At 47.2% G+C, this 27,414-nt stretch overlaps 2 protein-coding genes across 5 annotated transcripts in view; one reads left to right on the top strand and one right to left on the bottom strand.

Moving 5' to 3' along the window:
- Nucleotides 1–17,716, bottom strand: part of XPO5 (exportin 5) — a 29,038-nt gene extending 11,322 nt beyond the window's left edge. The window contains exons 1-21 of one of the 4 annotated variants that reach the window (XM_040057865.2): nucleotides 17,579–17,713; nucleotides 17,210–17,331; nucleotides 16,529–16,601; nucleotides 15,817–15,954; nucleotides 15,323–15,505; nucleotides 14,279–14,320; nucleotides 13,427–13,453; nucleotides 12,947–13,132; nucleotides 12,278–12,354; nucleotides 11,755–11,854; nucleotides 10,245–10,328; nucleotides 9,719–9,844; nucleotides 9,405–9,495; nucleotides 7,698–7,826; nucleotides 6,840–6,955; nucleotides 5,848–6,003; nucleotides 5,393–5,434; nucleotides 4,686–4,775; nucleotides 3,207–3,406; nucleotides 2,464–2,563; nucleotides 1,413–1,594 (exon numbers count right to left, since the gene is read on the bottom strand). In XM_040057865.2, the coding sequence (XP_039913799.1) occupies nucleotides 1,413–1,594; nucleotides 2,464–2,563; nucleotides 3,207–3,406; nucleotides 4,686–4,775; nucleotides 5,393–5,434; nucleotides 5,848–6,003; nucleotides 6,840–6,955; nucleotides 7,698–7,826; nucleotides 9,405–9,495; nucleotides 9,719–9,844; nucleotides 10,245–10,328; nucleotides 11,755–11,854; nucleotides 12,278–12,354; nucleotides 12,947–13,132; nucleotides 13,427–13,453; nucleotides 14,279–14,320; nucleotides 15,323–15,505; nucleotides 15,817–15,954; nucleotides 16,529–16,601; nucleotides 17,210–17,331; nucleotides 17,579–17,683 (2,369 nt within the window). In that variant the 5' untranslated portion in view covers nucleotides 17,684–17,713. Of the gene's footprint in view, nucleotides 1–1,412; nucleotides 1,595–2,463; nucleotides 2,564–3,206; nucleotides 3,407–4,685; nucleotides 4,794–5,392; nucleotides 5,435–5,847; nucleotides 6,004–6,839; nucleotides 6,956–7,697; nucleotides 7,827–9,404; nucleotides 9,496–9,718; nucleotides 9,845–10,244; nucleotides 10,329–11,754; nucleotides 11,855–12,277; nucleotides 12,355–12,946; nucleotides 13,133–13,426; nucleotides 13,454–14,278; nucleotides 14,321–15,322; nucleotides 15,506–15,816; nucleotides 15,955–16,528; nucleotides 16,602–17,209; nucleotides 17,332–17,578 lie in introns of all 4 variants that reach the window. The other 3 variants (XM_040057864.2, XM_040057866.1, XM_040057867.1) reach the window with 3 other exon arrangements.
- A 228-nt stretch (nucleotides 17,717–17,944) lies between these two features.
- POLH (DNA polymerase eta) lies at nucleotides 17,945–27,281 on the top strand. The gene is made up of 10 exons (XM_040057868.2): nucleotides 17,945–18,123; nucleotides 18,222–18,356; nucleotides 18,446–18,687; nucleotides 18,948–19,117; nucleotides 22,299–22,402; nucleotides 23,193–23,312; nucleotides 23,919–24,042; nucleotides 24,701–24,766; nucleotides 25,392–25,555; nucleotides 26,335–27,281. The coding sequence occupies exons 1-10, from the start codon at nucleotides 17,987–17,989 to the stop codon at nucleotides 27,200–27,202; spliced, it is 2,130 nt and encodes a 709-aa protein (XP_039913802.1). The 5' UTR covers nucleotides 17,945–17,986; the 3' UTR covers nucleotides 27,203–27,281.
- Nucleotides 27,282–27,414: the final 133 nt, after the last annotated feature.

Raw genomic sequence — 27,414 nt, forward strand, 5'->3', positions numbered from 1 at the left:
GACTTCCATATCTCTGTCCCACATAAGCATGTGGGTAACACCGGATGCTGCTTATCCCTACAGAGAGCTGCTCAATGGCACAGATCTAAGAGAAGCATCCATCCCCACATAGTAACGCAAATAAGTCCCTGAAGGCATCCTCAACACAGGCAGCTTTCCTGCCAGGCAGCCTTCCTCATACCCCTGTAACTCCAGCCTGCTGACAGGCAGCTACAGATTCCATGTTCTCCTGTGTGATCCATATTAAAGAGGGCTTGAGGAAGACATACGTGGAAAAGGCACCTGAAGTCAGCAAAGAACACAAGAGGAGTTCCACAGCACAAGATCCAGCTTTGCCATACAGATGTCAGCATCATCAACACTTGCACTGAACAACTATGAGCTTGCGGTTGTCAAACAGAGGCCTATATATCCAGCAGCAGCAATGGAAAAATATGATGCATAAAGATCTACTGCTCTTAATACATCATTCATTAGTTCTTGTTGGAGCATCCAGCCTTAAGAAAAGCCCAGATACCTCTGAGTGAAGTACAGGTTTCTCTGTGTATAAGTCCTTTAGGACAATCCATGATTGAAAAATCTTTTTCCAAAGCTGGAGCTGTCAATGAAAATGCCTACAGCATCCATGTTTACCCAAGAATTCTTTCACCAGCATTAATACTTTGGCAATGCCAGCATCGCATCATCAGGAGTTCCAAAAAAGCCCTGTCAAGAACAGAGCATCAAGTTTTCAAGCATGTAAGATGTTATCTCACAAAACTGTCCCAAAAGTCTGGCAAAATCCCAGTGTCAGGAGTTACCCTGAGAGAGACTTCTCCTTTATAATTCTGGGAACTGTGTTATTCAGGATTTCCTTTTTCTGCCTTCTCTTGCTTCCTTCCCTGGCTGCCCCAGACCAATACAACAATGGTAACAAGCAGAGAGGCACTGCATGTTAGCAACAGCCTGAGAGTAGGCATCCAGTGACTTCAGAGCAGACAGTGCTTCAGGAGGCTGCTGCTCATGCTCAGCAAAACCAGCTTAATTTAACACTGAAAAGAGAACAAGGCGAAGAGGATGCAATGAGAGCTGGCACTGCCCTGGTGGTGACGGGAGAGGTGGCCTTGTAGGGGCTGAGGGCAGAGCAGAGATGTTACTTAAGAAACCATTAAGTGGGTGGTAGAACTAGAGCAGTGGAGGTGGGGGACGCAACCCCAGCACAAGCTCCCATTAGCTCTGATGGCTTCTTGCAGATTCCCCAGTGCCACTCCCCACTGTGAACAGTCAGGAACAGTACTTGGGCACTGGCATCAGTCTCTATTCCCGCTGGCTTCACTGGGCAAACATGCTCTGAGCATTCTAGGTATTTATCACAGCTTGGCTTTCAGAGATTTATAAGCCAACATAAATGATTTCAAGTCAACTTGACCCACCTTATGAGAGCAAGTAAATTGTCAAAAAGCTTCAGGACTTGCTCAGTGCAGGGATTACGGTACATTGGAGTTCCACTGGGCAGGTATCCCAAAAAGAATCCTCCAGCTTTTGCCTCTTCAGTAGCAGCAGGCCAACGAGCTCGTTTCACAACTCCCAGAATGGTGTACACACAAAAGCTTATCTGCAGCAAGAGATGTGGAGAAAGCATTTCTTAGCCAGATCACAGTCTGAATCAACAGGCTTTCAGAGAAACATGTCATCATCCCATCAAAAGGGGAATGCTCTACAGTGAGCCTCACCTGGCGACAGGAACAAACTCTGGTGAGTCTGCTGCCAGGAAAATGCACCAAATGATCACGCTATATTCCATCAACTTCAGAAAGCCCTGGCTATGGCAGGATGGTCTAGGAATTCACTACCAGACAAAGCATCAATGCATACCATCTCAAGAGCATGCAAGCAGCCAGGTAGGCTGCTAAAAGTAAGGGTCTAGACCATCAGTTCCTCATGTCCTTCATGTGCTGGGACAGATGTAGGATCCAAGATGATACAACTGCATTAACCCCAAATCACAAGCATTTCAGTGTCTTCTACAGATCTAAGGACAGCAACTCCATTTGCAGTCCAAGTGAAGAGTTTACACTAACAACACAAATCTCCTCAGATGAATTTTAATTATATTCTGTGCTCCAGTCTGAGCACAATGTTTTCCACACTGCCCGTTTAAAAAGCACGATTCACTGTACCGTATTTCCAAAAATCATGTAAATAAATTGCTTTTCCAAAACCAAACTCTATTAAACAAAGAGCAGGGAACAGTGTGCTTCACTCTGATAAATAATGTGGTTTTGCACAGCCTGCATGCTCTTTACTGTAGCTTAAAGAGCAAAGGCTAGTCTGTTATTCTGTAATCTGAAAAACCTATTGATCCACACTCTAAAGAAGCACATGATCAGGAGACCTTGTGTGTAATCACAAGAGAAATGAGGGATGGAAGGAGGCAGGCCTCCTTTCACTAATGATTACATCTCTCCTGGTAATAATACTCACTCTAGACCGGTTCAGGCCACTAGGATCTTCCAAGACTGGATCAGCAATTTTGTTGTCTGCACCCACATAGGATATAAAGGCTTCAGGATCTGAGAGGACTCTGGCAGCAGCAAAAGACAGCAATGGGATTATTGTTTTCACCAGGGAATTTAAGCAGAGCTTTGGCTTTGCACTGGCAATGAACATCTAACAAATACAGAGCAGGCTAGAGAGGCTGGGTAGTACTTCATCTTGTACATGGGAACATGATTAAAAAGCATCAGAGATGTGTACACTCTCCAAATATTATCAGGTCTCTTGGGCTGTGGAGATCTAAAAGATTCAAATCCCTTATGAAGACAGCCCTGCTAAGAAAACTCTTTTGCATGCTCAGCTACCCAGAGTTGCAAGATATCTCAGCTTTAGTAAGAGCTCAGCTTCCTACCTTCTCCTGGGGATGAGAAGGATGTCTTTTATTTCTCATTTTCTGCAAATGCTTTGAGGATGCTGGGCAATGTTCCTTTACTACCTTAAGCAACTCTTACCCACAGATTTTCAGCAAACAGCATTTAGTCTGCTGGCAGTTTCTGAACTGTATGAGAACTATTATCACAATGACTCCCCACAGCACAGGAGGTCAAAAGGCAGCCCACGACGATCCTATGGCTTCTGTGTTTCCTTACTGGACACAGCATTACCTCCTCAACACCTCCACCTCAAAAGCTGGAGAAGAAATGACCAATAGAAAGAAAAACAACCCATACCTCTGCATCTCTGGGGAGAGCCATAAGCCAGCCACAGGAGCCATGAGCTCCTCCAGGAAAGCTTTCTGTCGCTCATAGTCCTTAAATTGGTTGCTGATGAGGACAAGGGCCTCCATAAGAGCACACTTCTCCATCTGCGTAAGAAGTAGCTCATTTGACAGCAGCTGTTTCACGTGGTTGTACAACATCTCAAAGTTTGGCTAGAAAACAAATCCAAATGGAAAAGCATCATGCATTTGGTATGGAGGAGGGCCACTGGCAGAGGTAGAGGTGTACTGTACAGCAGGAAGAGTATGTCTGTTACCTTTTCTCCACACAGCCATCTCCTCCTCACACTCAAGTTTCTCTGCATGTGCAGTCTAAGAGAACTTCCATTCTTCCTACCTTCTATCATTATCCTAAATCCATTTCACTTTAACTCTCCAGAATGACTGAAATATGAAGAGGAAATCTCTCTCTAGGCACTTATATCCCTTAAAGTAGTGTCACACCTCAAAAAAGTTCTGGTGCTTTTATTTGCTCACAGAAAGCACCTTGCTTCTTTGGCCAGACTTAGGATTCTTCCATCTCTTTGCTTGTGTTAAGTAACAATTCACATGGTTACGATGAGTGCCACAGGAATTCTTGCACTTCTTCCCTTCCTTTTTCAGCTGCCACCACATTTACCCATAATTTTGTACAAGCATTAGCAATTATCCCCTTCAGCAAAGCCACCTGAACATCTTTTGGGGCAACTCTGGGTCCTTGGCTCTTCTAGTGAGGACATCTGGCTGGCCATAGGCCATGAGCTATACACACAGCTCAAGGACCAATGAAGTGGAACAAAAAACAACCCATTAGTTCTTAGCATAACTGCAGAATCCAGACTGGAACCTCCAAATTGCCTTAATTAACATCCTGTAGAAATGTCTTTGTTTAAACTAGGAATGTCCTACGGTCCACCCACAATCCTAGGTCCCACTCCACAGAAACACATCTGAAGAATGTTGCACGCACAGGCTGTTTAGTTCAGCAAAACAAACAAAACACAGCTCATGCAATTTAAGTGTATTTGTCTTCTAATCTCCTCAAGCTCATCCAGAATACAAACACTCTCCTTTTCCTCCTATATTATACTAAGTAACAGAAGAAAGTCCAGTGATAGTTATGCTAGTGTCTTCAGCTAAGGAATCAATGAGACCAGCACAGGTGATAGATAGCATGGACATTCAGCAAACATTCCCATAAAACTAATGCAGTGCTGCAATGTAAAAGCAGCATCCATTTTACATTTAACCCGCCAATCTACAATTCAACTCCTCAGGGAGAAAATTTATCAGCGGGGAAGAAAAATGGTACAGGGAATGAACCACTTTGCCATTTGTGAAGCAGGAATGTTTCTTGGGAGGAAAGCAGAGACTGCAGCCAAGGAAGCTGAAGATCTCACAAAAGCCAACTGAAACTGAGACGAGACTCTTCATGACAGCTGCATTTACATACCAAGACAAGCTGAGGGTAATCCCGGCACATCTTTATGATTGAGGAGCACGCATGCCTTCTCACATTCTTCACTGCTCGAGTTCTAGGAGCCTGGACAGACACAACAAACTTCAATGCAACAAAACAAAAGTTAAGACAAACGCAGGGCATCTCCAAGAGACAAATTCATTATATGTAGATTTCTGCACTGTTGAGCACAGATTAAAAAACCAGTTCCATTCCTCCCCTGCTCCCTCCAAACAATCAGGCAGCAACCAAATTTCCTCTGAAGCAGTAGTCAACTCAAGAAGTCCATGTTCAAACAAGCTGTACTTGAGGAGTGAGGATGCATAGCTCTTACTATGTCAAGACTCCAAGCACTCCTTAGGTAACTAGTGGGTTCACAGCCACTCTTCAGAGCCATGTATACCAAGTACTGAAATAATACACAGAGCTACTGAAGGGATTTCACTCTCAGGAAGGCCAGCACAGACTGGAGAAGTGTACTGGTCTTAGAGCACACCTGTGGCCTTCTAAGCTTCTGAGCAAAAGCTTAGTAAGCTACGTCAACCACAGAGATCAGCAATATCTAGACTCTCCAGGTTTTTCAGGAGCAGAACTATACTTGATAAGCCTTCTTCAGCAGTCTTAAGACTCAGGATGCTCTCTCCACTAGAACATGATTTGATCCAACTGTTACAGCTCATTAGTAGATAATTCAGACGTACCTTACTTTCTTCTACAACTTCAAAAGTAACTGAAGCAAACAGCTGTGAGAAAAGGGAGGAAAAATAAAAAAAATTGTATCATTTGTTAATATTTAGCATTCCTGTCTGTTTGAGCTCAAGCAACAGGTAATAAAGATTTTAGTGCAATTGCATTGAAGTCAGTGAAGACGCCTGAGTGAGCTGAGAGGGGAATCATTAATATAGTGAGGCCTTGAAATAAAACATGGCCGGAGCATGCACTTAATACTAAGATTTAAGGCTAGGAACTACAAAATTTGGGTTAATTGATATTACTCTTCTTGTGACAAGCCTCAGTCTCATTTTCTCCCACCTTTAACATGAAGCACAGTCCTCCCCTGACAGCAACACAAAGAGGATTGACTCCTGCAGTTTAGTTCAAGAGCTCTGCACCACAAAAAGCTGATGCAATTTTAGCAGGGTCTGCAAGCACCTACCTTGGAAAGTACTTGCGGGAGGTATTCTGGTCGGTAAGTGACAAATGGAAAGAGAGCAGAGACATTGGTGAGCACACAGGACAGGATGAGAGGATCTTTTGTTTCAAAATTAAGAACAAGCTGCAGCAGATCTATGCCATCATTCACTGGGATTTCCTACAAAAGTAGAAAAAAAAAAAAAAGAAAAGAAAAGAAAAAAAAAAAAAAAAAAAAGGGAAAAAAAAAAGGGAGGCAACACTCAATACTTCAACCTGTAGTACAGTTCCCACAAAAGCCAGGAAAAAGGCTGAGGCAAAAACAACAGCAACTTTACCACTGTTCATAGGGCACTCTTGAGACATCAGTCTCTAGTCCCCATACTACTGTCTGCACCTCTGGGAAAGGCAAGTTTCCTCTCTCAGTCTGTCTCCCAATTCTCCTCTTATGTTGTCCAACAGATTCCATGCTTAACCAACTGAATTGACCCACATAATTATTCTACTGTGATCAGATTGATGAGTGCATGAGCAGCTTAATCTAATAAAAAAATCAAGTCAGTCTACATCAAACTGATCCTTCTGATTTGCCTGCTGTTGAACAAAATACAGAGAAAATGCTTCTGATCTACTCTCTGGGCAAAAGTTCCTCTCATTTAGTTAGAAGTTAAAAAAAAAAATTAAAAATCTAGTAAGAGGATAATTAAATAAACTCAAGAAATTTTTCCTTAAGCAATCTCTTCTCCTCTAGCAAGGCACTATGTAAAAGCATGTCACCTGAGCATTCTCCTGTGATTTCTCATCCCACAGTGTCCAAAAACTAAGACATTCCAGTATGAGTTTGGTGTCATCAAAAGAAGAGTCATTATTCCTCATGAGAACGGCTCACCAAACAATCTGGGTTTTGCATGGAAGAAACCAGTCGCTACAAACTGCTCAAGGATAACATAACTGCAAAATACTACTGCTGGCCCAGAAGCAGCCAAGAGAGAAGGCAGGAGCATGGGATACACATACATCTTTATCCATAGTTCGAAACATCTGGCTGATGACGCTCTCCGAGAAGAAGGTCATGGCGTCCCACTGCACAAAGGACGGAGAGAAGATGGAGCAGAGACCTTCGCCCGTCTTAGCTGAAAGGAAGAGAACACCGGAGCTCTCACCATGCTCCTCAACAGCAGCCTGCTAAGTTCCTGTGCTGCAGCACCTTAGCACTCACAAGTATGTTAAGCACACAGCTCTCCCTGCAGATGCCTGGCAGGGATGTGCTTGAAGCAATTACAGAAATCCCGTGTGATTTGTTTCATTCCATGAAGGCTCCTGAGACAGAAGTCTTTGAGGTACTATGCAGAGCAATATGAACTAATCACAGAAGGGAAAAGAAGGCAGACCACATGCCCAGACTCAGCACTGCAGGCAAGACTATCCTCAGTGTGACTTTGCAGAGCACCAAGCAGCCTTCCTTCACAGCAGGGAAAGCAAAGTGAATGACAAGGGATTTGCCAGATAGGCATAACTTCCCTAACAAAAGTAATCAATGTTACGAAGACAAAATGGCCCAAATAATTGTAAAACTCTATCAGAGGGACAGCTGTACCTGTTCTGCAGAGATTTGGGGGAAGGAAAGGAGGAGCCAGGGGCTTCACATTGCTTATTCCATATGTAGACTCCAAAGGGATAAATTAAGGAAGGGATGGGTTTGACTTGGTTTTGCTTTTAACTTGCAAAAACCTTAAAAACCTGAAAATCTAGCACGGAGTCTTAGCTACCACTTAAAAATCTCCAACAACATCAACAAAAAAAGGCCAAGAAGTTTCTTCTTGGCTTTAATTAAAAAACATGTCCCACATCCCTAATACTTTACAGATAACCTACAGTTCATGGGTCCAGTATCAACAGGAGCTGTGAGTTGGTACTTCAGCCATTCACCAGCCATTTGGAAGCCTGTTAGGGGGTCCAGACGACAAGCCATCCTCATGACCTCTCCTTGCTGGGCTCGGAAAGCTGCAGGGAAAGACCACACACCAAGAAACCAGCTGATGCTGCAAATTTTGCAGACCCATGAACCTTACGGACTTTTGCTTTGGTAATAGCTGTGTTGTGGGCACAGAGACACAAACAGTAAAGCAGGTACAACAGGATGGGCAATTTTTGAAGTGATTTAAGTGGACTAAAAAAAGACAGACTAACATTAAAAAAGTCCAATTAAAATGTAGTATGAATTATGAAAATCTATGCTTATGCCTTTTCCTGATCTTAAAAACTGAGAGCCAGACATGGGATAAGGAGTTTTTACCTTGGTACAGTAAAAGGTGCCACCATGCACCTTGGAACAGCGGTGCACCAATAAAGATCCTTATTAAAATGTGAAGGTAACCCCTTATCCCTTAACTGCATCTGGCTCTCAATTTTTTTAGACCAGGAAAAGGCATCAAAGCTAAACCAGATTTACTACAATTAATCCTCTATTCTCCATTTAAAATATCCTTCAAACTATAAAAGTTTGCTTACAGAGCATCCTGGGATACTGAGGTAAAATACCAGCATTAGATAACTTACCACTTCCCTTAGCTAAACACACTTTTCCTAGATTATTCAACTAATGACAAACAAATCTGAACTCAAAACCCAGTTGCCTTGTTTTCAGTTTCAAAGACACTAAAAACAAAGTACAGAGCAGGAATTCCACTTTTTCCAAAATATTTTGTGCATGATCACACAAAAGAATCAGCTCTGCTGACTGCACAAACACAATTTGCATTGTTTATTAAAGTTGTGTTGCCAAGTAATTTTATTTTGTGTTTCAAATTAGTTATATTTTCTTGTATATGTAATGCCTTCAATATAACTTAACCCTCTAAAGCTATTTCTGATTCTGGCTTTGTGCATTTAGCTACATTACAGTTTCTATCCAAACAGATTTATTACAGTAATTACAACTACCTAGTAAGCAATGAAAAAATGCAACACTTAAAATCTTCAGACAGAAATGGAAGAAGTAAAAATTAATGTAATTTATTCAATGTATCCTCCTACCCACCAAGTTAGTAACAAACTATACCAGTCAGAGAGAAACAACTTCAGTTTTAGGAAGAAAAATACAAAACGAAAGAAAAAATACAATCATTAATATCCAGTGCTGCTTTAAGATCCCAACTAAATGTGGCTATTTTAATTACTCAACTCTAACTATTGATCCTAAACCAGAAACTTCCTATCAGGGCCAAGACAGATGTTCTTTCTGGAATGACACCTAAAGTCTTTTGTAAGCTGCCTTCCTCTCCTAACCGGAGCATGATTTGGAGCTGTTTGATTTCCTCCTCTAGGCGACCGAAAGACACATTTGCTTTGACACCAGAATGCTATTAGGCCATCTATCTGACCAGCCAGCAAACAGTAAATTTAAACACATGAGCTGCCCCAGGAAAATCCTAACTTAATTTACTCCAAGATCCAGACTTAAAAAGATGAGAAACAAATGGAAGCTGCCAAGCCAATCTGGTTGGCTCCAAGCTAGCCAGTGACTAAAAGCAGGAAGAAAGGCACAGACAACAGAATGCACAAAGGGTCACGGCAACTTACAGTTGAAGAAGGCATTGAAGTCCTCATCACTGTCAAAATCAAAACGTGAGTATTCACAGCTGGGGCTGTCTGCTTTGGAAGGAAAGCCCACCTGGAGACAAAGTGGAAAAGGTCAGGAAGAAAGAGAAGTCCCCCATCACAGCTAACACCAGCTTCAAAGAGATGAAGCCTGGAGGCAAGGAGCAAGACAACCATGCTTAGCGGCCTGGAGATCATGTCTGGCCACAACACAACAAAATGCAGTTTCTTCCCGGATGACCCACAGGCCACGTTCAGCAGGCACCTTCTCCCAACCAGCTGTGATTTCCACATACCTTCACCAGGTTGGTCATAGATGCACGGAGATACTTGGGAACGACAGCCAGCAACAAAGGGTCATGAGACAGAACTTCATGCCGAAAGAGGGCTCCCCATGTGATCTGAGTGGAAGAGCGCAGAAACTGGGAGAAGAAGAGAGAAGAGAGAGGAGCAGAGGAGGATTTCAGTGCTGGAATTTCCACTGCTAACATTAAGTGTTGCTATCAGAAAGCAACAGCAAATTATACTGACTATTAAGTCGAGGCCAAGGCGCCTTGAAGGCACACCCCAAATTCCCAGAAAGCCAAAAATCAATACTAGGGCTGGTTGCAAATTCTGCATTTTATACTCAGTTCTGTTTCAGGAACTGCTCCTGATGGGGTGGTAATGGAGTAGAAAACACTCTGCCTTCCAGGCCTTCAGCTGAAATGGAGAACCTAGAGAGCAATATTTAGCAGCTGAAGTTCTGCAGTTTTCTACAGGCTATCTCAATTACGCATTCACACACATAGACACATGTGAGACTTTCAGCCCTTTACATACCTGGCTGGGATGGGTTGTGAAGGCTAAAAATGACTCAAGGTATTTTCCAAAGTTGGCTGGTGTTTCCACATCACAATCTGAGCCCTATGAGGAACATGAAGTATTTCAGACAAAATACTAACTTTATGGCAGGCTGGGCTCACAAATGGTATGTTTCAGGGTAAAGCAGGAGCACTACATCCAAGGCCATAGACTGTAAAGGAGCAGAGACAGAAACACTGAACAACTGATTTTTTTTCTGAAACCAGTATAGCCCAAGGAACATCAAGTTCAGTTGACCAGCCTGGAGGTGCTGGGGACATCACCACCCTCATTCAACAGTAAAGGGTGACTTCTCACAGAGTTCCATTAAAACCAAATTCACAACCACTGCTGCCGCTGCGAGTCACAATTTTACTCCTATTGGGTCAAACCCACACAGCAGCACCAAAGTAGTACAATTCAAACTGAAGAATTTACAAGAAAGTACACCCACATTATTTCACCTGATTTTTCCAAATGATTTTTCCAATATGTATTTAACATATGGGTAGTCATGACCAGTAACTTTCTTGGAAGTTTGCCAGGAAATTAAGTTTTGCCCAGAGCCGTAAATTCAAGGTTTTGCTGCTTCTCACTAACTATAATGTGACCTGGTGCCCTGAAGATCCCTGCAATTGTACCGCCCAGTGCTGCCTGTCCCAAGAGAAACTGAATTAGCAAGCCCCATCTCATTACTTCATTACGGATTAACAGCTCCTACTGCCTAACAGCAAGTGGAGTCACTGCAAGTAGTAATGTACCTTGTATACTGTCCATTCTTTTTAGGGATAAATTCTCAAAGGTTGTTTTTGGTTTTTTCTTTCCCTCCCTACAAGACTTTACCTTGCTCTGTCACTTTTACAGGCTGGTTGCATCGATCTCCCCACAAACAGCATCTCTCAACAAGACTGCCTTCCTTATTGTAGAAGCGCTGAGCTGAATGGAGGGAGAGGTAATTCAGCACCAGCAAGGTATGAACAGTATGAATGTGCACCTTCATGTCAACATTGACACAAAGCTGAACAAAATATGAACAGCAGGAACAAAACCAGTTTCCTCCTTCATGTTGAGAGTATCGGTAGAAGGACGGATATACTCTCTGAGTTATTTTTATTGGGAAATTGAAAAGGCTTCCAATAGAAGAGTAATTTCCTGGACTAGATTTTCTGTAGCAGCAGTCAGCTAAAAACCTGACCGATTTTCACTGAAGCTCAGCATTTTATAGAGATTATAGGAAATGGTTCCTGATGACAGCAAAGACCTGGCATCAGTCAGGGTCCCTCAAGTCTACATCCCTACGACTCGGCAGGATACAGTGGACCCACTTAAAAGCAGAGCCATTTCTGCCTTTTGGAAATGGACGGGGAGAACCCTACCGCTGCCAAATGTGCAGGGAGAACCCTGGTCCTACCTTAGATCAGGGTTGCCTCAAGCCCCAGCCCTAAAAACTAGCCCTGCCAGGGGTGCTGTTGTATTAACAAAGACTTACTAGCAACGCACATAGCTGGCTGCCCAACGCGCACAGAACTTGGCAAAGTCTCTTCAAGAAAACATAGTGCTTCTCCACCAGGCCTTCTCCATCTGCTGTCCTGGGAGTGAGGGAAGGGGGGAAAAACAGGTTACTCATGCTGTAGGTGACATGCACACTGCTGTCTATCGTGTAGATAAAAAGAGGACTAGAGCAATTCAATTTTATTGCACTGGCATTTTCTTTGCTATTATCAAGAACTACTGCTTTACTGGCACCTAAGACCTCTGAAATGGCCTCTTTGAAACAGTTTCCTGATCAGTTTCAGGCTAAAACAGAAAGCCAGGAAAGCTGTGCTATTTACACCTCTTTATCTTTCAATTATGGGTTTTGAAGCTTTTCCAGCCTTTGCAGAAGAAGTTTGTGGTTTTGCCCTGTCCTATCCAGGCCCTGCTTCCTTTGCTTAAGCCCCAGTATCTTTTGCACCTCCAAAGCCATTTGTACGCAGTTTTGTGTGAAATCACAGCAGCACCACGGTACTCACTGGGCAGCAGAGAGGATGCAGTGCATGGCAACATCTCCAAACAAGACCATCAGAGGCTTCCGATCCTCCAGCTTACCCTATGCACAAAACACACCACATGCCTCAATTAGAACACAACTATTTATTCCCAACTACATAAATATTTATTTCCATCTGCAAGCAAAATTAGGAGAGTCACAGTTTTCTTTCCATCAGGGGAGGGGATTACAGTCCACATATGATAACTGATCCTGAGACATTATCTTTTATTCACAGAAGACTGGCTGTTACTTACAAGCAGCTGATAAACACTCAGCCTAGACACTCAGCTGCTTGTGGATGAATGGGTCAAATCACTTGCTGTCATTTCTCTGAGCAGCCAGGTGACACAGCTGATGACATTATTTTTCACTTCACAGTTGTAGGAAGTGGGGGGTTAAAGGTCAGTGAGGACCTCCAAGTTGAAACTGCAATGAGAAGCGAGCACAGAATTTGGAGAGGGTTCCAATGGCTGCTCCATGTATTGTGCTGGCATGACACTCACACCATATACAATTGACAGAATCAGCTAAATTTGAATTTTGATTCTCAGATAAAAGGGCAAAGATAGCATTGCTCAGTCTGAAGAATTGTATAGGAGAATAGGAGAAAATAAAAGGGAGCCAGAAGAACCGAGGAGGAAGAACTCACTTTCCTGCTGACAGCAATCAGGAGACACTCTGCTGCTCCAACTTGGAGTTCAGGCTCATTTAGGAGCAGACACAACATCTCCAAGAGCTTGCAGTTGTCTGCTGTAATATGGCTTAGGGCTACCCAGTCAATGTAGCCAGCCAAAGTGTTGAGTGCCGCTATCCCCACACGACAGTTTGCCTGGGCCTGTGAAAAGAGAGGAGGCACGAGGTCAGAGCCAGAGGAAAACATCAATTCCCATCTAAAGCCCTCACTCCCTGAAATAATAGTACCAAGAACCCCCCTGGGAAAGTGACAGATTTGGACCCTTCTGCTGCCACTCCTCACTTGTCTCTTCTCATGGGGTTTGTATTAAAACTGAACAAATCTATCTCCATGAAACTGCAGGCAACAGACTGGAAAGCCTGAGAAGAGCCTAGTTCTAAGTAATCCTCATCTTAAGAATTCCCATATAGCTAATTCCCATATAGCTTCACTCACCTTCGGTTCCTGAGCCATATCAGTCTTCTGAAAAAGAAAACAAGAGAGGATAAGTGAACAGCTACAGCACACACTTTCACCTAGCAGCTAATAGACACACTTATCCTCAAGGAACACAACCAAGAAAGAGGTTGCATCACAGTCTCCCGCTCAGGACATTGCAGCCTACAAAGTCACCTCTGCAGCCCCCAGCCAGGTATGACAACAGGACTCTGAATTGTCAAGTTACAATTCCCTTCTCATCCAAAAGGTAACATTCCAGTCAGCAAGCACCAGGGAGACACGGAACAAGAAGGAAAGGCATTCTGGTACTTCCTGAAGGCTTCCAGGAAAGAAACTTTTGACCTTTTAAGAGCATCCTACACCCAAAAGCCAGACTCTGAAAAGATGATTGTGGCTTTTAAGATTCAGGTCTGAAAGGGTGATTTGTCCATGGTCAGAAAGGCAGCTGGAGAGAGCTGGAGCACAAACTTACAGCCTGACTCCCAGGTCTAGGACACTTAACAGCAACAATGCACTGCGAGTACCATCTATCTGCCTAATGCAAACAAGTCCCTCAGATACTCCGCTTTGGTTTGTTTTTCAGATGCAAGAACACCACAAGCAATTCTTTCTGCTGCAAAGTTGTAGTTTGGACTATTCATTGTACTGATTTTTTTAAAGTTAATCAGCTTGAGTCACAAACATTTCATATATCAGCCACCTTATAAACACATTTATCTATTTATCCATCATACTTATAAGCACTGCACGTAATTATGGTCTTGGGGACCCGTCCATCATCTCCCCCAGTCTGTGTGCAGACAGGTGAACACCCAACCCTCGGCACAAATAGCCCAAAGCTCTGCTAACCTGTGGAGTGGTGAGGACTTCTTGTTCCTGGGGTGCTCCAACCTTGCCAATCAGAAAGATTCCACCGTTAGCAGAAGCAGCCACACTTCAGAGCCTCAAGCATTGCAATGCAAACCTTAACTGGAAATGCATTTCAACCAGACTACAAAACACACAAGGGTCACCCTCTCACCACCAGAAAACTGTCTGCTCTGCTGTGCGGGTTGCTCAGCCTGACAGTGAGTCAGAAAGGTGTATACAGAAGTCAGGCAGAAAAAGGGTTTTTTGTCGCTTCCCAGTTTCACACTTAGTATAACTCTAGATTTTAATTCATAGAAAAAAAGAATATGAGATATGACTAAGCAACTCGTTTGTCGTTTGGTTACTTGACTGTGCTTCACTCTCAAATCTGGTTCCTTTTCACAGGAATAGACTAGGGTAGGGACTCCCCTTCATCACCCATTGTGATGACCTGCACATCTCTGATTCTAGGTAAGAATTCAGGAAAGTAGTCTGTTTACACAAAAACAGAAGAGTATTCTTCACTACAGCTTCGCAAAAAAAGGGCTTCCTGACTTGAGCTCTTGGAGGAAAGGACCAGAGGCCAGAAGCATGTTGAAACATCAGAAACACATGCATTTTGGTGCAACACCTCAAATGCAGCACTGCAGCATGAGAGAGCAAACACTATTCCTGGATGGCATCTCTTAATCACTGTGAGCTATATAAACCACCCCAAATTACCTGTTTGTGCCACAACCACACCTTCATTCTGCTGAGTTGTACACCCCTGCTGCCAGCATGCATTCCAACAGTATGGATGAAGCATGCATCCACTCAAGACATTTACAAAAGCAAAATCAATGTATCAATGCTAACACTGTCAGCCTTGTCTGCTCGGTGTCTCTGATCAGCACCAGCTTCCTAGGCCACAGCAGATCCCCACCTCAGCGTGCCAGCAACAGATTTCAGTTTCTGCACTTGCTTCCCCAACAATTTGCAAGCTGCATCCCAATTCCTAAATGCCTCCAGAACAGACTAAAGCCAAGGGAAGGAGACTCTTACCATGCATCTGTACTTGCTGACATTCTGCTGCAGGGCAGTTAGTAGGAAGCTGAAGATCTTTTCCATGTTCTGGGTGAGGGTTTGCTGGATATCTCGTCGCCGCTGGGTAGGTAGAGTTTGAAAAGTCACCACATCCTCTGCCAAACGTAGGAGGATGAACATCACCAGTTCTGTCTGAGTTTCCTGATGTCCCAAAGTGAAATACACTCCATCAGCACAGTCCAAACATTAAAATCTCTAGAGACCAGCTCAAAGATGTGGAGAGAAAGAAAGCATGCATGAAGACATAGGTCACATGTTGAGAAAATAAACAAACAGGATGGCCCTCTCTCTTCTAAAGTCATCTCAGGACAGCTTAATCTGACAGGGATTTTTGAGTCCATCACCAACCTGCCTCAACTGACCACGAGTGAGTTAGATTTTACTCAGGATGATGGAAGATTGAACCCCATACTAAGAGCAAGCAAAAGAGACAGGACAGCTGTGTTTCATACCCCTTGCTTGGAGAGGGTATCCAGCTCCTTTAGCATGTCAGGCCAGTGCTGAGGCCATTCCCGCTTGATCATCTCCACCACAATGCGAGACAGCACATCCTTAATGTGACTTTCCTCCTCCAGGATGCTTTGAGTTCCCTGTGACAGTAAGGGGACAGTTACACAAAACAGCAAGCATCAAGCATTTACAACTCTGAACCGGGAAACACAGTGTCTGCAAACATTCTAAACCACAGAACTTAAAACCAAAACAAAACACAACATTGGGCAGCTCTTCATTGCAGCTACTTCAGATGATGCTCCTGTGCTCCCAAGCGTCCATAGCTACTAAACTCTGGGAACCAGAAGGATTCGCCTCAAAAGAAAGTTACTTGGTCATGAGAGCAATCACAAAAACAGACAAAACATGACTAAGATAATGGCTTTAGTATTTCTGCAAATGATAAGAACATCCATGGTTACTGAATTTCCTCCTAAGAAAAGAGAAAGTACCTTATATATGTTATACAAGCCTCACTACTTCCTGCCATGTGAGGTACACATGGCTATTCAACTAACAAGACAGAGAAAAGCACGGAAACAACCAGAGAGGCAAAGCAAAAAAGCAATGAAATGCAAAACTGAATTCAGGTCCTCTGTGCTAATGAACCGGAGTATTTTTTTACTTCTGCTCTCACATTTCAGAGAACAGCCTGGGGCAGCAGGTACTTACACTGGATATGAGGCCCATAACATTGTTCTTTAGATAAACTTTTTCTAGGCGAGGCATATTGTTCCAGCGGTATCTGTTTAAAATAAACAAACAAAAAGGAAACCAAGTCAAAACATTTGTAATACTGTTTGACTTGATTCTCAAGGAACCATTGCTTCTTTACCTAAACTAGAGACACTACAGCTCCCTGCCTCTGCCAGCACCCAATCCCTTAATAAAAAGGCTGAGTTAGAACTGCTGCTGGCAAATGGGCGTGCCCCAGCGAGGTCAACACACACCAGAACAAGCAGCAGAAGCACAAAGCATCAGGTCTGTAGAGGCGGCAGAGAAAGGAATCTCAGAACTGAACTAATACAAAGCCTCTTTGTTAGCAGGAGACCAATGACAGAACACTGCAAAGACCTACTGGTAACCCAGTGTGCTTGTTTTCATTTTGTGATGCCAACGTGTCTTACAGCTCAGTGAATTCACCTTCCCAACCTGCCTGAAAGCAATTCTCTCCTCTCCTTCTTTTACGGGAAAAGAAAAAAATCCAGAGCAGGACTGCAACTGTCCTCTGCATCCTGAAAGTGCCTTCCTGGGGGGGAAGGTGCCGGAATGGGCACAGCTCCCACGCCAGCGCTGGGTGGCGGCAGGCCGGGACCCTTCCCAGGCTCTGCGGCACGGGACGACCTAACTTACTTCACCACATGCTCCAGGATCTGCAGGCCGAAGTGCCGGACGATGGCCGTCTGCGTCTTTTCCGCCAGCTTCAGCCCGCAGGGCACGCAGATGGGACACTTCTCCTTGAACTCCTCGCAGAACTAGGGGAGGGAGGGCCGGGACACGTACACGCAGTTACACGCCGGGGCAGAAGGCGGCAGCCCCATCCCTGGCGGAGCACGCCGGGGGATACGCGGCAGCCCCGCCACGGCTCCCGGCACCTCAGGGGCCGGCCTGCCGTGCTCTCGCTCGCCCCGGGGCCGCGCGGACGGGGCGCCCGCGTGGCCGGAGCCCGGCGCCCTCCCTCCCTCCGTCCCTCTCCCCGCTCCCTCCCGGGCCGGGCGGTACCTTGAGGGCCTCCAGGCGGTAGCGCTGCGTGGACGCCGGGTCCATGATGACGGTCACCGCCTTCACCAGCTGCTCGCAGAGGCCGCTCACCTGCTCGGCGGACATGGCGGCGGCGGCGGGCGCGCGCCACCGGCCACCCACGAGAGGGACGAGCGGGGCGGCCGGGACGCAGCTCCGCGCATGCGCCTTGGGGGGCACGGGGACACGGGGAGAACGCGGGCGCCGCGCACCGTCGCGGCGGGGACACGCGCGCGCCCCACCGCACCCTGGAGAACTACGACTCCCGGCGTGCTCCACGCGGAAAGTACGGGTGCCGCGACGCGGCGGGCGGAGGCGGGACTCTCCGCCCCACCGAGCGGGCGGTTATTCAATCACTCGCTCAGTCGGGCGGGAGCCGGTGGCGGCGGGATGTCGCGGGGCCGGGAGCGCGTCGTGGCCCTGGTAGACATGGACTGCTTCTTCATGCAGGTGGAGCAGCGCCTCGACCCGCAGCTGCGCGGCCGCCCTTGCGCCGTGGTGCAGTACAGCGAGTGGCAGGGCGGAGGGTAGGTAGGCGAGCCGGCTCGGCGACCCCGGCTCCTCGTCCCACCCCGCTCCCCGCGGGGCCGGGCCCGCCCTGCACTTTACCTCCGTGTCTTGGCAGGATCATCGCGGTGAGCTACGAGGCGCGCGCCTTCGGCGTGTCCCGCGGGATGTGGGCGTCGGAGGCGCGGGCGCTGTGCCCCGAGCTGGCGCTGGCCCGGGTGCCGCAAGCGCGGGGCAAGGCGGACCTCACGCGGTGAGAGCGGGGGCCGGGGGTGGCGGCGGCGGCGCGGGCCTCCCTGGCGGCGCGGGCCGGCGGCTGAGCCCGTGCCCGCCGCCCGGCAGGTACCGAGAGGCCAGCGCGGAGGTGATGCGGGTGCTGTCGCGCTTCGCCGCCATCGAGCGCGCGAGCATCGACGAGGCGTACCTGGACCTGACGGGCAGCGCGCGCCATCGGCTGCGCGACCTGCGCGGGCGCCCCCTGCCGGCCGCGCTGCTCCCCAGCACCTTCGTGCAGGGACTGCCCGGAGAGCCCGGCCCCGATCCCGGCGGGAAGGGCACGCGCCGAGCCGATCCCGGCGGGAAGGGTATGCACAGACCCCCCCGGGGGAAAGGGCCCGCTCCGCTGCTTTGTCTCTCGCGAATGGAGAGCGTGGTAAACGGGGGCGGTGTTTTCCGTAGTTAATGGCTTTGAAGGTGCCCGCTTCTCCTCCCCGTGGTTGGAATGCGCTTACGGAAGCCTGCGGCTGCCGGCCGGGACTGGCTGATGCTGCGGGTCCCTTTGCTGGGCTCAGCAAGAAGTGCCATTTCGTGTCTCTTTGTGACCTCTTTTGTGTCCCTTTTCTAGAGGAGCTGCGGCAACGTGGTTTGGACGAGTGGCTGGCGTCGCTGTCTTTCGATAACCCTGATTGTCCTGACCTGCAGCTGACCATGGGCGCGGTAATTGTGGAAGAAATTCGGGTGGCAGTGGAAGAAGCTACCGGATTCAGGTGTTCAGCTGGCATTTCGCACAACAAGGTACGTGCATAACGCATCAGCCTGATTTCTTCTGGGTGGCAGAGTTAGAACATGCTGTAGATGCTCTCCTGCACTCATAAGTCTCCTGTAGAAGACTAGCCAAGCTGGGAATGCAACCGTATCTGATCGCACCTCCAGAGAAATTATAAGACATCTGGAAATGACGAGAGTTGTTTCCCTAGAGCTGTGGCTTGGGCAGTCAACGATCCACTAATTTACTGCCTGATTCCTGGTGTACCCTAATGAGTGAGCTCAGTAGGAACAAAAGGGATTTTAAGTCCTCCAGAAGTGTTTTCTGTAGAAAAAACACAGGCATAAAGCAGGTAATCTTCACCTTGAGTTTCAGGCAACAGTCACTGTAGCCAGTTTTACTGACACAAATTCCCAGCGATTTGGTGGCAGAAGAAGACCAGATTGGGGCACTGAGGTGAGCTGAGTTGCTTTTTGTCTTTTTGGTGAGTCAGTGTTTACCCTGCTGGGCGTGGGGATTTGGGTGATGCTCAGCCAGCTGCTGAGAGCTGCCACGGGAGCTCTTGGTGCATGACAGCAGCTGCAGAAACAAACGGACTTTGATGCTATAGATGTTGTAGCTACAGAGGGTTTCCTGCCGGCAGAAATGCAGCGTGGTTTACTGAGAGCAGCCCTTTTATTCTGCAGGAGAGGGGTTTGTTTGTACAGGTATGACTTTATAAAGGCAGGCTCTGACTTTAAAAGAAAAAAAAAAGAAAATGAAGACTAAATTGATACTTTGGAGTTCAAGGAAGAGATATTTCATCTTAGACTGCTGCAGAAACATCTGGTAGTACTGTCAGCTGTACACAGGGACTGGAACTGGTTCAGCACTGTCTCAGTTTGAAACTAGAGCAGACTGTGAGGCAGAAATGAGCTAGCTGAGGAAGGTCACTGGTGTAGAAGTTTCCAGTGGAAGGTATGTTCAATTTGCCTTTTTGCTTTCCTTAATCAAGAATAACTGAGAACATCCCTGATATTCCTAGCAGCTTCTCCCAGCTTCCATTTTCTATGCCAGCATTTTTTTTTTTTGAGAGAGAGTAAGGACATTGCGATGTGCTATCCCTGAAGAACTGTGTGTCTGTAGCAGCAAGCACAGTGCAGAGATCACCACAGCACACTTGTGGCTGTGCAGAGCACTGTGCTGTGCCTCCACAGTCAGCTCACCTCAGTGGGTACAAACTTTTTCTGCAGAACAAAAGGGCTGCTCTCAGTGAACCACCCTGCATTTCAGCCGTCAGGAAACCCTCTGTAGCTATAGCATCTATAGCATCAAAGTCCATTTATTTCTGCAGCTGCTGTCATGCACCAAGAGCTCCTGTGGCTGCTCTTGGCAGCTGGCCGACTATCACCCAAATCCCCACTGACTCACCAGAAAGAGGAAAAGCAACCCAGCTCACCTCAGTGCTCCAGCCTGGTGTTCTTCTGCCTCCAAGTCGCTGGGAATTTGTGTCAGTAAAAACCATTCTCAGGATACAGTTGCCTGAAACTCAAGGTGAAGATTACCTGTTTTATGCTTGTGTTTTTTCTACAGAAAATGCTCCCAAGGAACTACTTTTCCCAATGAAGTACCTTGTTAGAGTACACCAGGAACCCAGATGATGAACAAAACCAAAAATTTGAAAGCACCTGGAGGATAACAGCATGGTTTTCTCAAGAACCACTTATGCCAAATTCATTTATGTGCCCTCTTTGACAGCATAAGTAGCCAAATGTGCAGGAAAGACTAGAGATGTGGGGTGTCAACCTTAAGGTTTCTTTCACACCTCACCCTGAAGTGAATAATCTGATGATGCCACTGTAGCAGACAGCGTGACTGAAGTTGTCTGAACGGCATGCATCTAGCTGAAGAAAATATTACTGATGATTTTGTTCAGTGAGTTGCACTCAAATTGGGATGTTAAGAATGGGATCCAGGGAGGATCCATCTGAGGTCTGCTAAGAGCTAGTGTTTTCATTGAAGCCTACAGAGGAAACAGCAGTATGAGTTCAGGTGTTGCACAGATGGGGCTCAGGGCCTGGGCTGTGAAAGTTCTGAGATGAAATTAGAGTTGAAAATTCCAAGCTTGAAAAAGCTTAGAATCAGTCTGAAATCACCAAACAGTGCTTCTTATGCTCTTCTTGTGCTTACTGACTGTTTCTGTGGTTTAAGGAAAAAAAGCAACCAGCAGGGTTTTGGCTAAGTCACAGTAAGTCAGGAAGTAGCCTGGAGTTGTTGTGGACAAGCAGCAGGATGAGTCAGTAATAGAAGTGCTCTTGTAGAAGTGCCAAATCCTGTTTCAGCATGTGCAGTTTACAGAAGGTGTCAGAAAAAGTAAATGATTTCTCCCCGTGAAGACTCAGTGATTGGCTTGCGGCACATCACTTTATGAGGTGGGTAAACTTGGAAGTCTCTGGCCAGACAATATAAACAGTGTTTGGACATCTGAAAAGGGATAGAAACTAGTTCAAATGTATGTAACCCTGTAAAATGGGCTGTTAATAAAGATCATAGCTCAATAGGCAGGCAAGAAATTTTGTTTAGTTACAGGATGTGTGGCAAAGCAGTGAAAGAGGAAGTTATTAGGGTTGTTCAATAAAACCTCAAACACCCAGCTAAACGTACTTCAAACTGGTCTGTGTATTTTTGACCCCTGTGGTAACTTCGAGTGGGAAGGGAAGCTGTATAGGAGAACATGCCTTCCAGGCTAGCAATTCTGCATTTTAAAGGTTTCCTTTTGCAGCACTATGCTGCTGCAGACCTCACAGGGAGAAAAACAAAATAATTACATTGGGAAAAAGCAAGACAAGCACAGAAAATGATGGAAGAAGATGTAGTGAGAGACATAGCTTGAGGGGGACTGTGAGCATGCTGTGGAAGCTCTAGCATGCTTGCCTGATGGAAAACTATAGTAACCACAACATGATAGACCTTTATCTGCCTGGAGCAGGAGTCCAGCAATTCACAGAACTAAAGCTTGGAAGCAGCTTTGCTTTCAGAATACCCAGCTGGTGCATGTCGAATCCTGAGGTAGATAGTGCCTAAGAGCAAGCAGTGGTGCACCCTGCACATATTCCTTGCAGCTATTCTGAAGGCAGCTCTTAGAGGTGGTGCAGCACAAGCTGTTGGATAGAGGCACCTTAGGCCAGTGCACGGTGTATAATAGAATTTCCACTCTCTTCTGTGTTACAGACACTGGCAAAACTGGCCTGTGGCTTGAACAAGCCCAACCGCCAGACACTGGTGTCTGCACGATTTGTGCCGCAGCTCTTCAGCCAACTGCCCGTCAGCAGCATGTAAGTACCGGGGAGCGGCTGCTCCCGCCCACAGCAGCACAGCTGCTTGATCCCCACTGATAGCAGCCAGCAGAGGCTCTCAGCTCCACACTAACTGCTCATCAGTGCTCCTAACAAATAGAGGGAATCCTGCCAGTGATCCCTCACGGCTGTGGACAACAGTTCAGGAGGAGTGTAGTTGGGAAATTGCAGCCCTGCTGGAGAAGGGACCACAATCCAAAAGCCCACTAGCAGCCTGTGGGCTTTCCTTTCCTTTCTGTGCTAAGCCAGAAGCAACTGTGGGCAAGGAGGCCGTAGCTGTTCCCCAGTGTGAGTGACAGCTGTGCTCACAGAGAGAAGATGTAGTTTCCTTTTGAGCATCCATGCTGTGCACGGGTATGTTTCCTGATGTAGGGAAATGATACCAGCACCACTGCTCCAGAGGAATGGATCCCTAATCCCGCTTCCCAGACCTGTACTGCTGTTCTCTGCTTTCTGTATCTTGCAAGGGATGGAGAGCAATGTCTGTGTAGGAAGAAGGAAGCTGTATGTGAGGCGTTCTTCAGAGCATGGTTTGGGATCAGATGGAGCTGAGGGAGAAGCTGGGGGACCCAAGGAGCAGTTCCTACATCAACTCCTATGTGTCCTCTTACTATGAGCAGAAGAGCTGTTATGTGCCAAGTATTCCTTTTGTCCTGCTAGTTTCTAGCAGCTTCTAGCTGTCCTCATGTAGGAATAGCTGCTGCAATGAGACTTGTCACAGTCTCCACATGATGTTTCATGTGTTTTCTCTTTTTCTTCTCTGCCACAGCCGAAACCTGGGAGGCAAGCTTGGCACTGCTATCACAGACATGCTGGGAGTAGAGTACATCGGGGAGCTGACACAGTTCAGTGAGACTGAGCTCCAGACGCATTTTGGAGACAAAACTGGGTAATGAACCACTCACCACAACTTGGCTCTTGGCAGAAATTGAGACTTCCTATCAGTCACAGAACCTTTTAGGTTGTTCTGCTGTGATTAGGAAGGTTGGAAGGTAAAACTTCAGTGACATCTTTGGGAAGCATTGATCTATCAGGTCCACAGCAGGTTCCCAGTCTTGCCTGCTCCCAGGCACCCTCCCCAGGATAAAATGTTACTTGTCAGCCAGTGTCTCAGCCTTCCTCTACAACATCCAAGGATGGGGTCAAAGAGCTGGTTCTCTGCAAGCTGGGAAGATGGCAATCTAGAGAGTCTCATCACAGGGGAAATTACAGGACTGGACTGGAGCCTGAAACACCACTTCTGGGCACAGAACGGTGGTTCAACTCTGAACTGTTGGCACTTCAGGAGAAGAGGTGGAGGATCTTTGCTGAGAGGCAGTTGTGGCCTGAGGGAGTCCTGCCTGTTCAGTTGTGGCTGCAGCTGTAGAGCTGGGGATGAGACAGTCACAGCTTGTACTGAGTTGAAAGCAGGGCTCAGCAGGAGACTGACTTGCTGCCCAGTGATGCCTGTCTGTCTGTAGCTGTCTTAATCTCATGCTTTCCCTGTGGCTTTCAGGTCTTGGCTCTATGACTTGTGCAGAGGGATTGAAGAGGAACCTGTAAAAGACCGGTACCTGCCCCAGTCTATTGGCTGCAGCAAGAACTTCCCGGGGAAGTTAGCCCTGGCCACACAGAAGGCGGTAGGAGAAGCCTACATCTAGCATAAGGCTTGGCTTTCCCACTGGAGAAGATAAGAATACTAAAAACTGAGATTAGATTGCAAAACTGCTACTTTTCTGCACAATTATGCCCTGAAACTCAGACTAGAGGCCTAGTGGGAGAAGGTGGTTTAAGCTCTGGAAGTCCTTGTTGACAGAAATGTATTGACAAACTCCTGCACAGAGAGGTCCATCCTGGTTGTCATTTCCATGAGCAAAATGGCCTGTACTGTTCAAAAGTTATTCACAGTGGCAGGCTTCAAGAGCATTGTTGCTAGAGGGAAGGTAACTAGCTCAAAGAGAGGGGCAGGATGCGCTTGAGCTATTAGCTGGGGTGAGGTTCCCACTGAGCTGTAGAAAGATGGAAAAAGAAATCCAGGACAGGGAACCTAGATTACTTGGCAAAGTTCAGTAGTAGCGTTGCAGGGCTTGTATGATATCTACAATGTCCTTGCCTGCAATGTTGAATCTCAGCTGGAGTGATTTCTCGAGATCTGCTGCAGATATGGGGCCTTACAATAGTCTGTCCATTCCAGTCTGATCCCCCATCAGCATTCCCCAGTGTGCAGAGCATTGCTCTTGTATTGTGGTACTGCTGTGAGCAGAGGCCAAGCCTGTCTGTTACCCCTGCTTTGTCCAGGTGCAGCACTGGCTCCTGCAGCTGGCCTTGGAGCTGGAGTCCAGACTGAACAAGGACAGGAGCCAGGTAAGGGGGGGAGGCAAGGAGGGCACACAGTGCATTTGCACCATGAGTGGTTTGCAGGAGGCTGAGGGTGGTATGTAGGGGGGAAGGAAATCTGCTCACCCACAGATGTGTGCCCATGTGCTGAGGTGTCCCAAGTAGAGAAGTGTGCAGGAGAATGGCCAGGCAGGATGGTTTTGCCCCAGAACACTGCGGGTTTAAAGAACAATCTTTGTCCCATGCTTTAGGATGCAAGGATCTGAAAGCCACTGCACCTTCCTTCTGGTGCACTGCTGCTCCCTTGCAAGCTCTTTGCTGACACAGGTGTGCCTGTGAGCTCCTATCTCCATGGTAGGCTGCAGGCCAGGGTGGGAGCAATCCACCAGCTTTGGCACTGCAGTGGGGCCTAAAACCAGTGTGGAGCTGCCTTTGAGGGGAAGCAAGGACTCGCTGCTTCCCATCTTGTGTGGCACAGTTGTGCAAGCCCTTGTAGTGTACCCCATCCCTCGGCAATCAGGCGGGGCAGGACCACGTTGTCCCACCCCACCACCGGGAGCTGGCAGGGCTCCAGGCAGGGAAGAGGCCCCTTCGGCTGTTCCTGCCCCTGCCTGCAGGAGTCGCTGGAAGCGCAGCTCTGCTCTCCCGGCAGAACCACCGCGTGGCCCGGCAGCTGATGGTGGTGATCCGCCAGCAAGGGGACACCCGCGTGTCTCGTCTGTGCGCCCTGTCCCGCTACGACGCGCAGAAAATGTGCAACGACGCCTTCACCCTCATCCAAAACTGCAACGTGGCTGGGGCTCACCAGGCAGCATGGTGAGTGTGAGACAAAGCGGGTCCCCTCTGTCAGGACTGGTTCCGATGTGGGAGGTACTGGATGAGCCAGAGACGTGTTGGAAAGGAACTCAAGTTAATTTGAGTAGCAGGAAGAGTGATTCCTAGCACCCTCACAGTAGAGTGCAGTGACCTAGCGGTAGGACAGCCTGGCCTCTTCTGAGCCCTGCATCTGGTGAGACACTTCTGTAAAGCTGAGGATCGCTGCTGGCTGGGGTTTGTCCAGCTGAAAGCGAGGCTATCCTGGCCCTGCTGGGCTGAAAAAGTTAGCTAAACTTTGTTGTCCTACCCTAAGGACAAAGCTTTTTGTGAGGAAGCGACTGGGGCAGGAAGAAAAATGAAAGTGCACAACTCCCGTCTTCAGTATTTCCTTCCTTCCTTCTGCTCTGCAGTGAAGGCAAGAAGGTCCTGTCTGTCAAACTCTGACAAGGCTGCTGCTCCGTTAGGACTCTCTCATCTCACAGCAGCTTCAGCCTGTAGTGGACCAAAAGTCCAGGCAGGTAGTTGGTGCTCCTGCTCCAATGCCCTTCCTTTTACAGTTGCTGCTTTGGAAAGGGGTTCTGCTTTGCCCAGCACAGCCTGCTATGTCTGTTCTGGAGGTAGCAATACTAACTTTGTCAGAGCAAACATCTCATCCCACCCATTGTCAGATACTACAGTTCCCCTGTCTATGAATGTTGTTTGTTGTTTAAAGTCTTACCTCAAAAGATTTCTTGCTTTCCAGGCTGGTGTTTGAGCTGACGTTGGTCTGTCCTTTGCAGGTGTCCACCGCTGATTTCAGTGCAACTCTCGGCAGGCAAGTTCTCGGAGCCTGTCACCCTCTCTACAGGCATTGCCACCTTCCTGACAGGTGATACCCAGCCTGACGGCACTGGCACCACCACCCAAAATGCCACATCTTGTGGGAGGGCCAGGGTCAGGTTCTTTAGGAGCCCAAGCAAAGAACTTCGGCAGAAGCCAGGTAGCGCTATTGAGTCATTCTTCCAAAAGGCAGCGGAACGGCAGCTGACACAGGCAGCAGCAGCAACCAGCTTGCCCACTGTAGCCGCTGCGGAGTCAGCTATGCCCAGCTCCCCAGAGCACCAAGAAAGAGCTGCTGTTGGCTTGCCTGTTGGAATTCCCTCTGTGCATTGTGACCTGGAGTCCTCTGTGAAGCAGAGTCCCAGCGATGCCAGCCCTGCTTCTCTGCACGAGAGGCTTTCCCAGGAGAAGTTGCCATTAGATGCTACACAAACACCCTCAACTCCACCCAGCTCCAGGACCCTTCTGAAATCAGAAACAGCTATGGAGGGAAATGAGCAGAATTTGCCACCCTCTCCTGAGCTCACCCTGCTGCCTCCTGCCTCTCCAGGTGACCAGCAGCGCTGTGAGAAATGTGACCAGCTTGTGCTGATGTGGGAGTTCCCAGAGCACATGGACTATCACTTTGCTCTGGAGCTGCAAAGCTCTTTCCTGGAGCCCAGCCCTCCCATTGCTCCAGAAGCACCTTCCAATGCAAAGGCTGTGGCTTCCAGGTCTCCTGCCAAGGCAAAGAACAAGCCCAGAACTCCAGCAGGATCTAGTGCCAAACGACCCAAAGAAGCTGTGACAAGAACTTTAGATTTTTTCTTTAAGCCCTTACCTCCTTAACTCCTAGCCACTCTGGGTGTTTTTAAAGAATAGTTTTTTTTAAAGAATCAGTGTTTTTAAAGAATCAGTGTTTTTAAATGCAGTAAAAAAGTTTTTATATTACCTGACAGGTTTTAATGATGAAAAGTCTAATAAATTATCTCCACCCCAAGTCTAAAAGGAACTGGAACTCATGAATTGTGTAGATGTAGCCAGTTCAGCTGGTGGCAGCT

The sequence above is a fragment of the Hirundo rustica genome, chromosome 3 (assembly GCF_015227805.2).
Source record: "Hirundo rustica isolate bHirRus1 chromosome 3, bHirRus1.pri.v3, whole genome shotgun sequence".
Taxonomy (NCBI): Eukaryota; Metazoa; Chordata; class Aves; order Passeriformes; family Hirundinidae; genus Hirundo; species Hirundo rustica.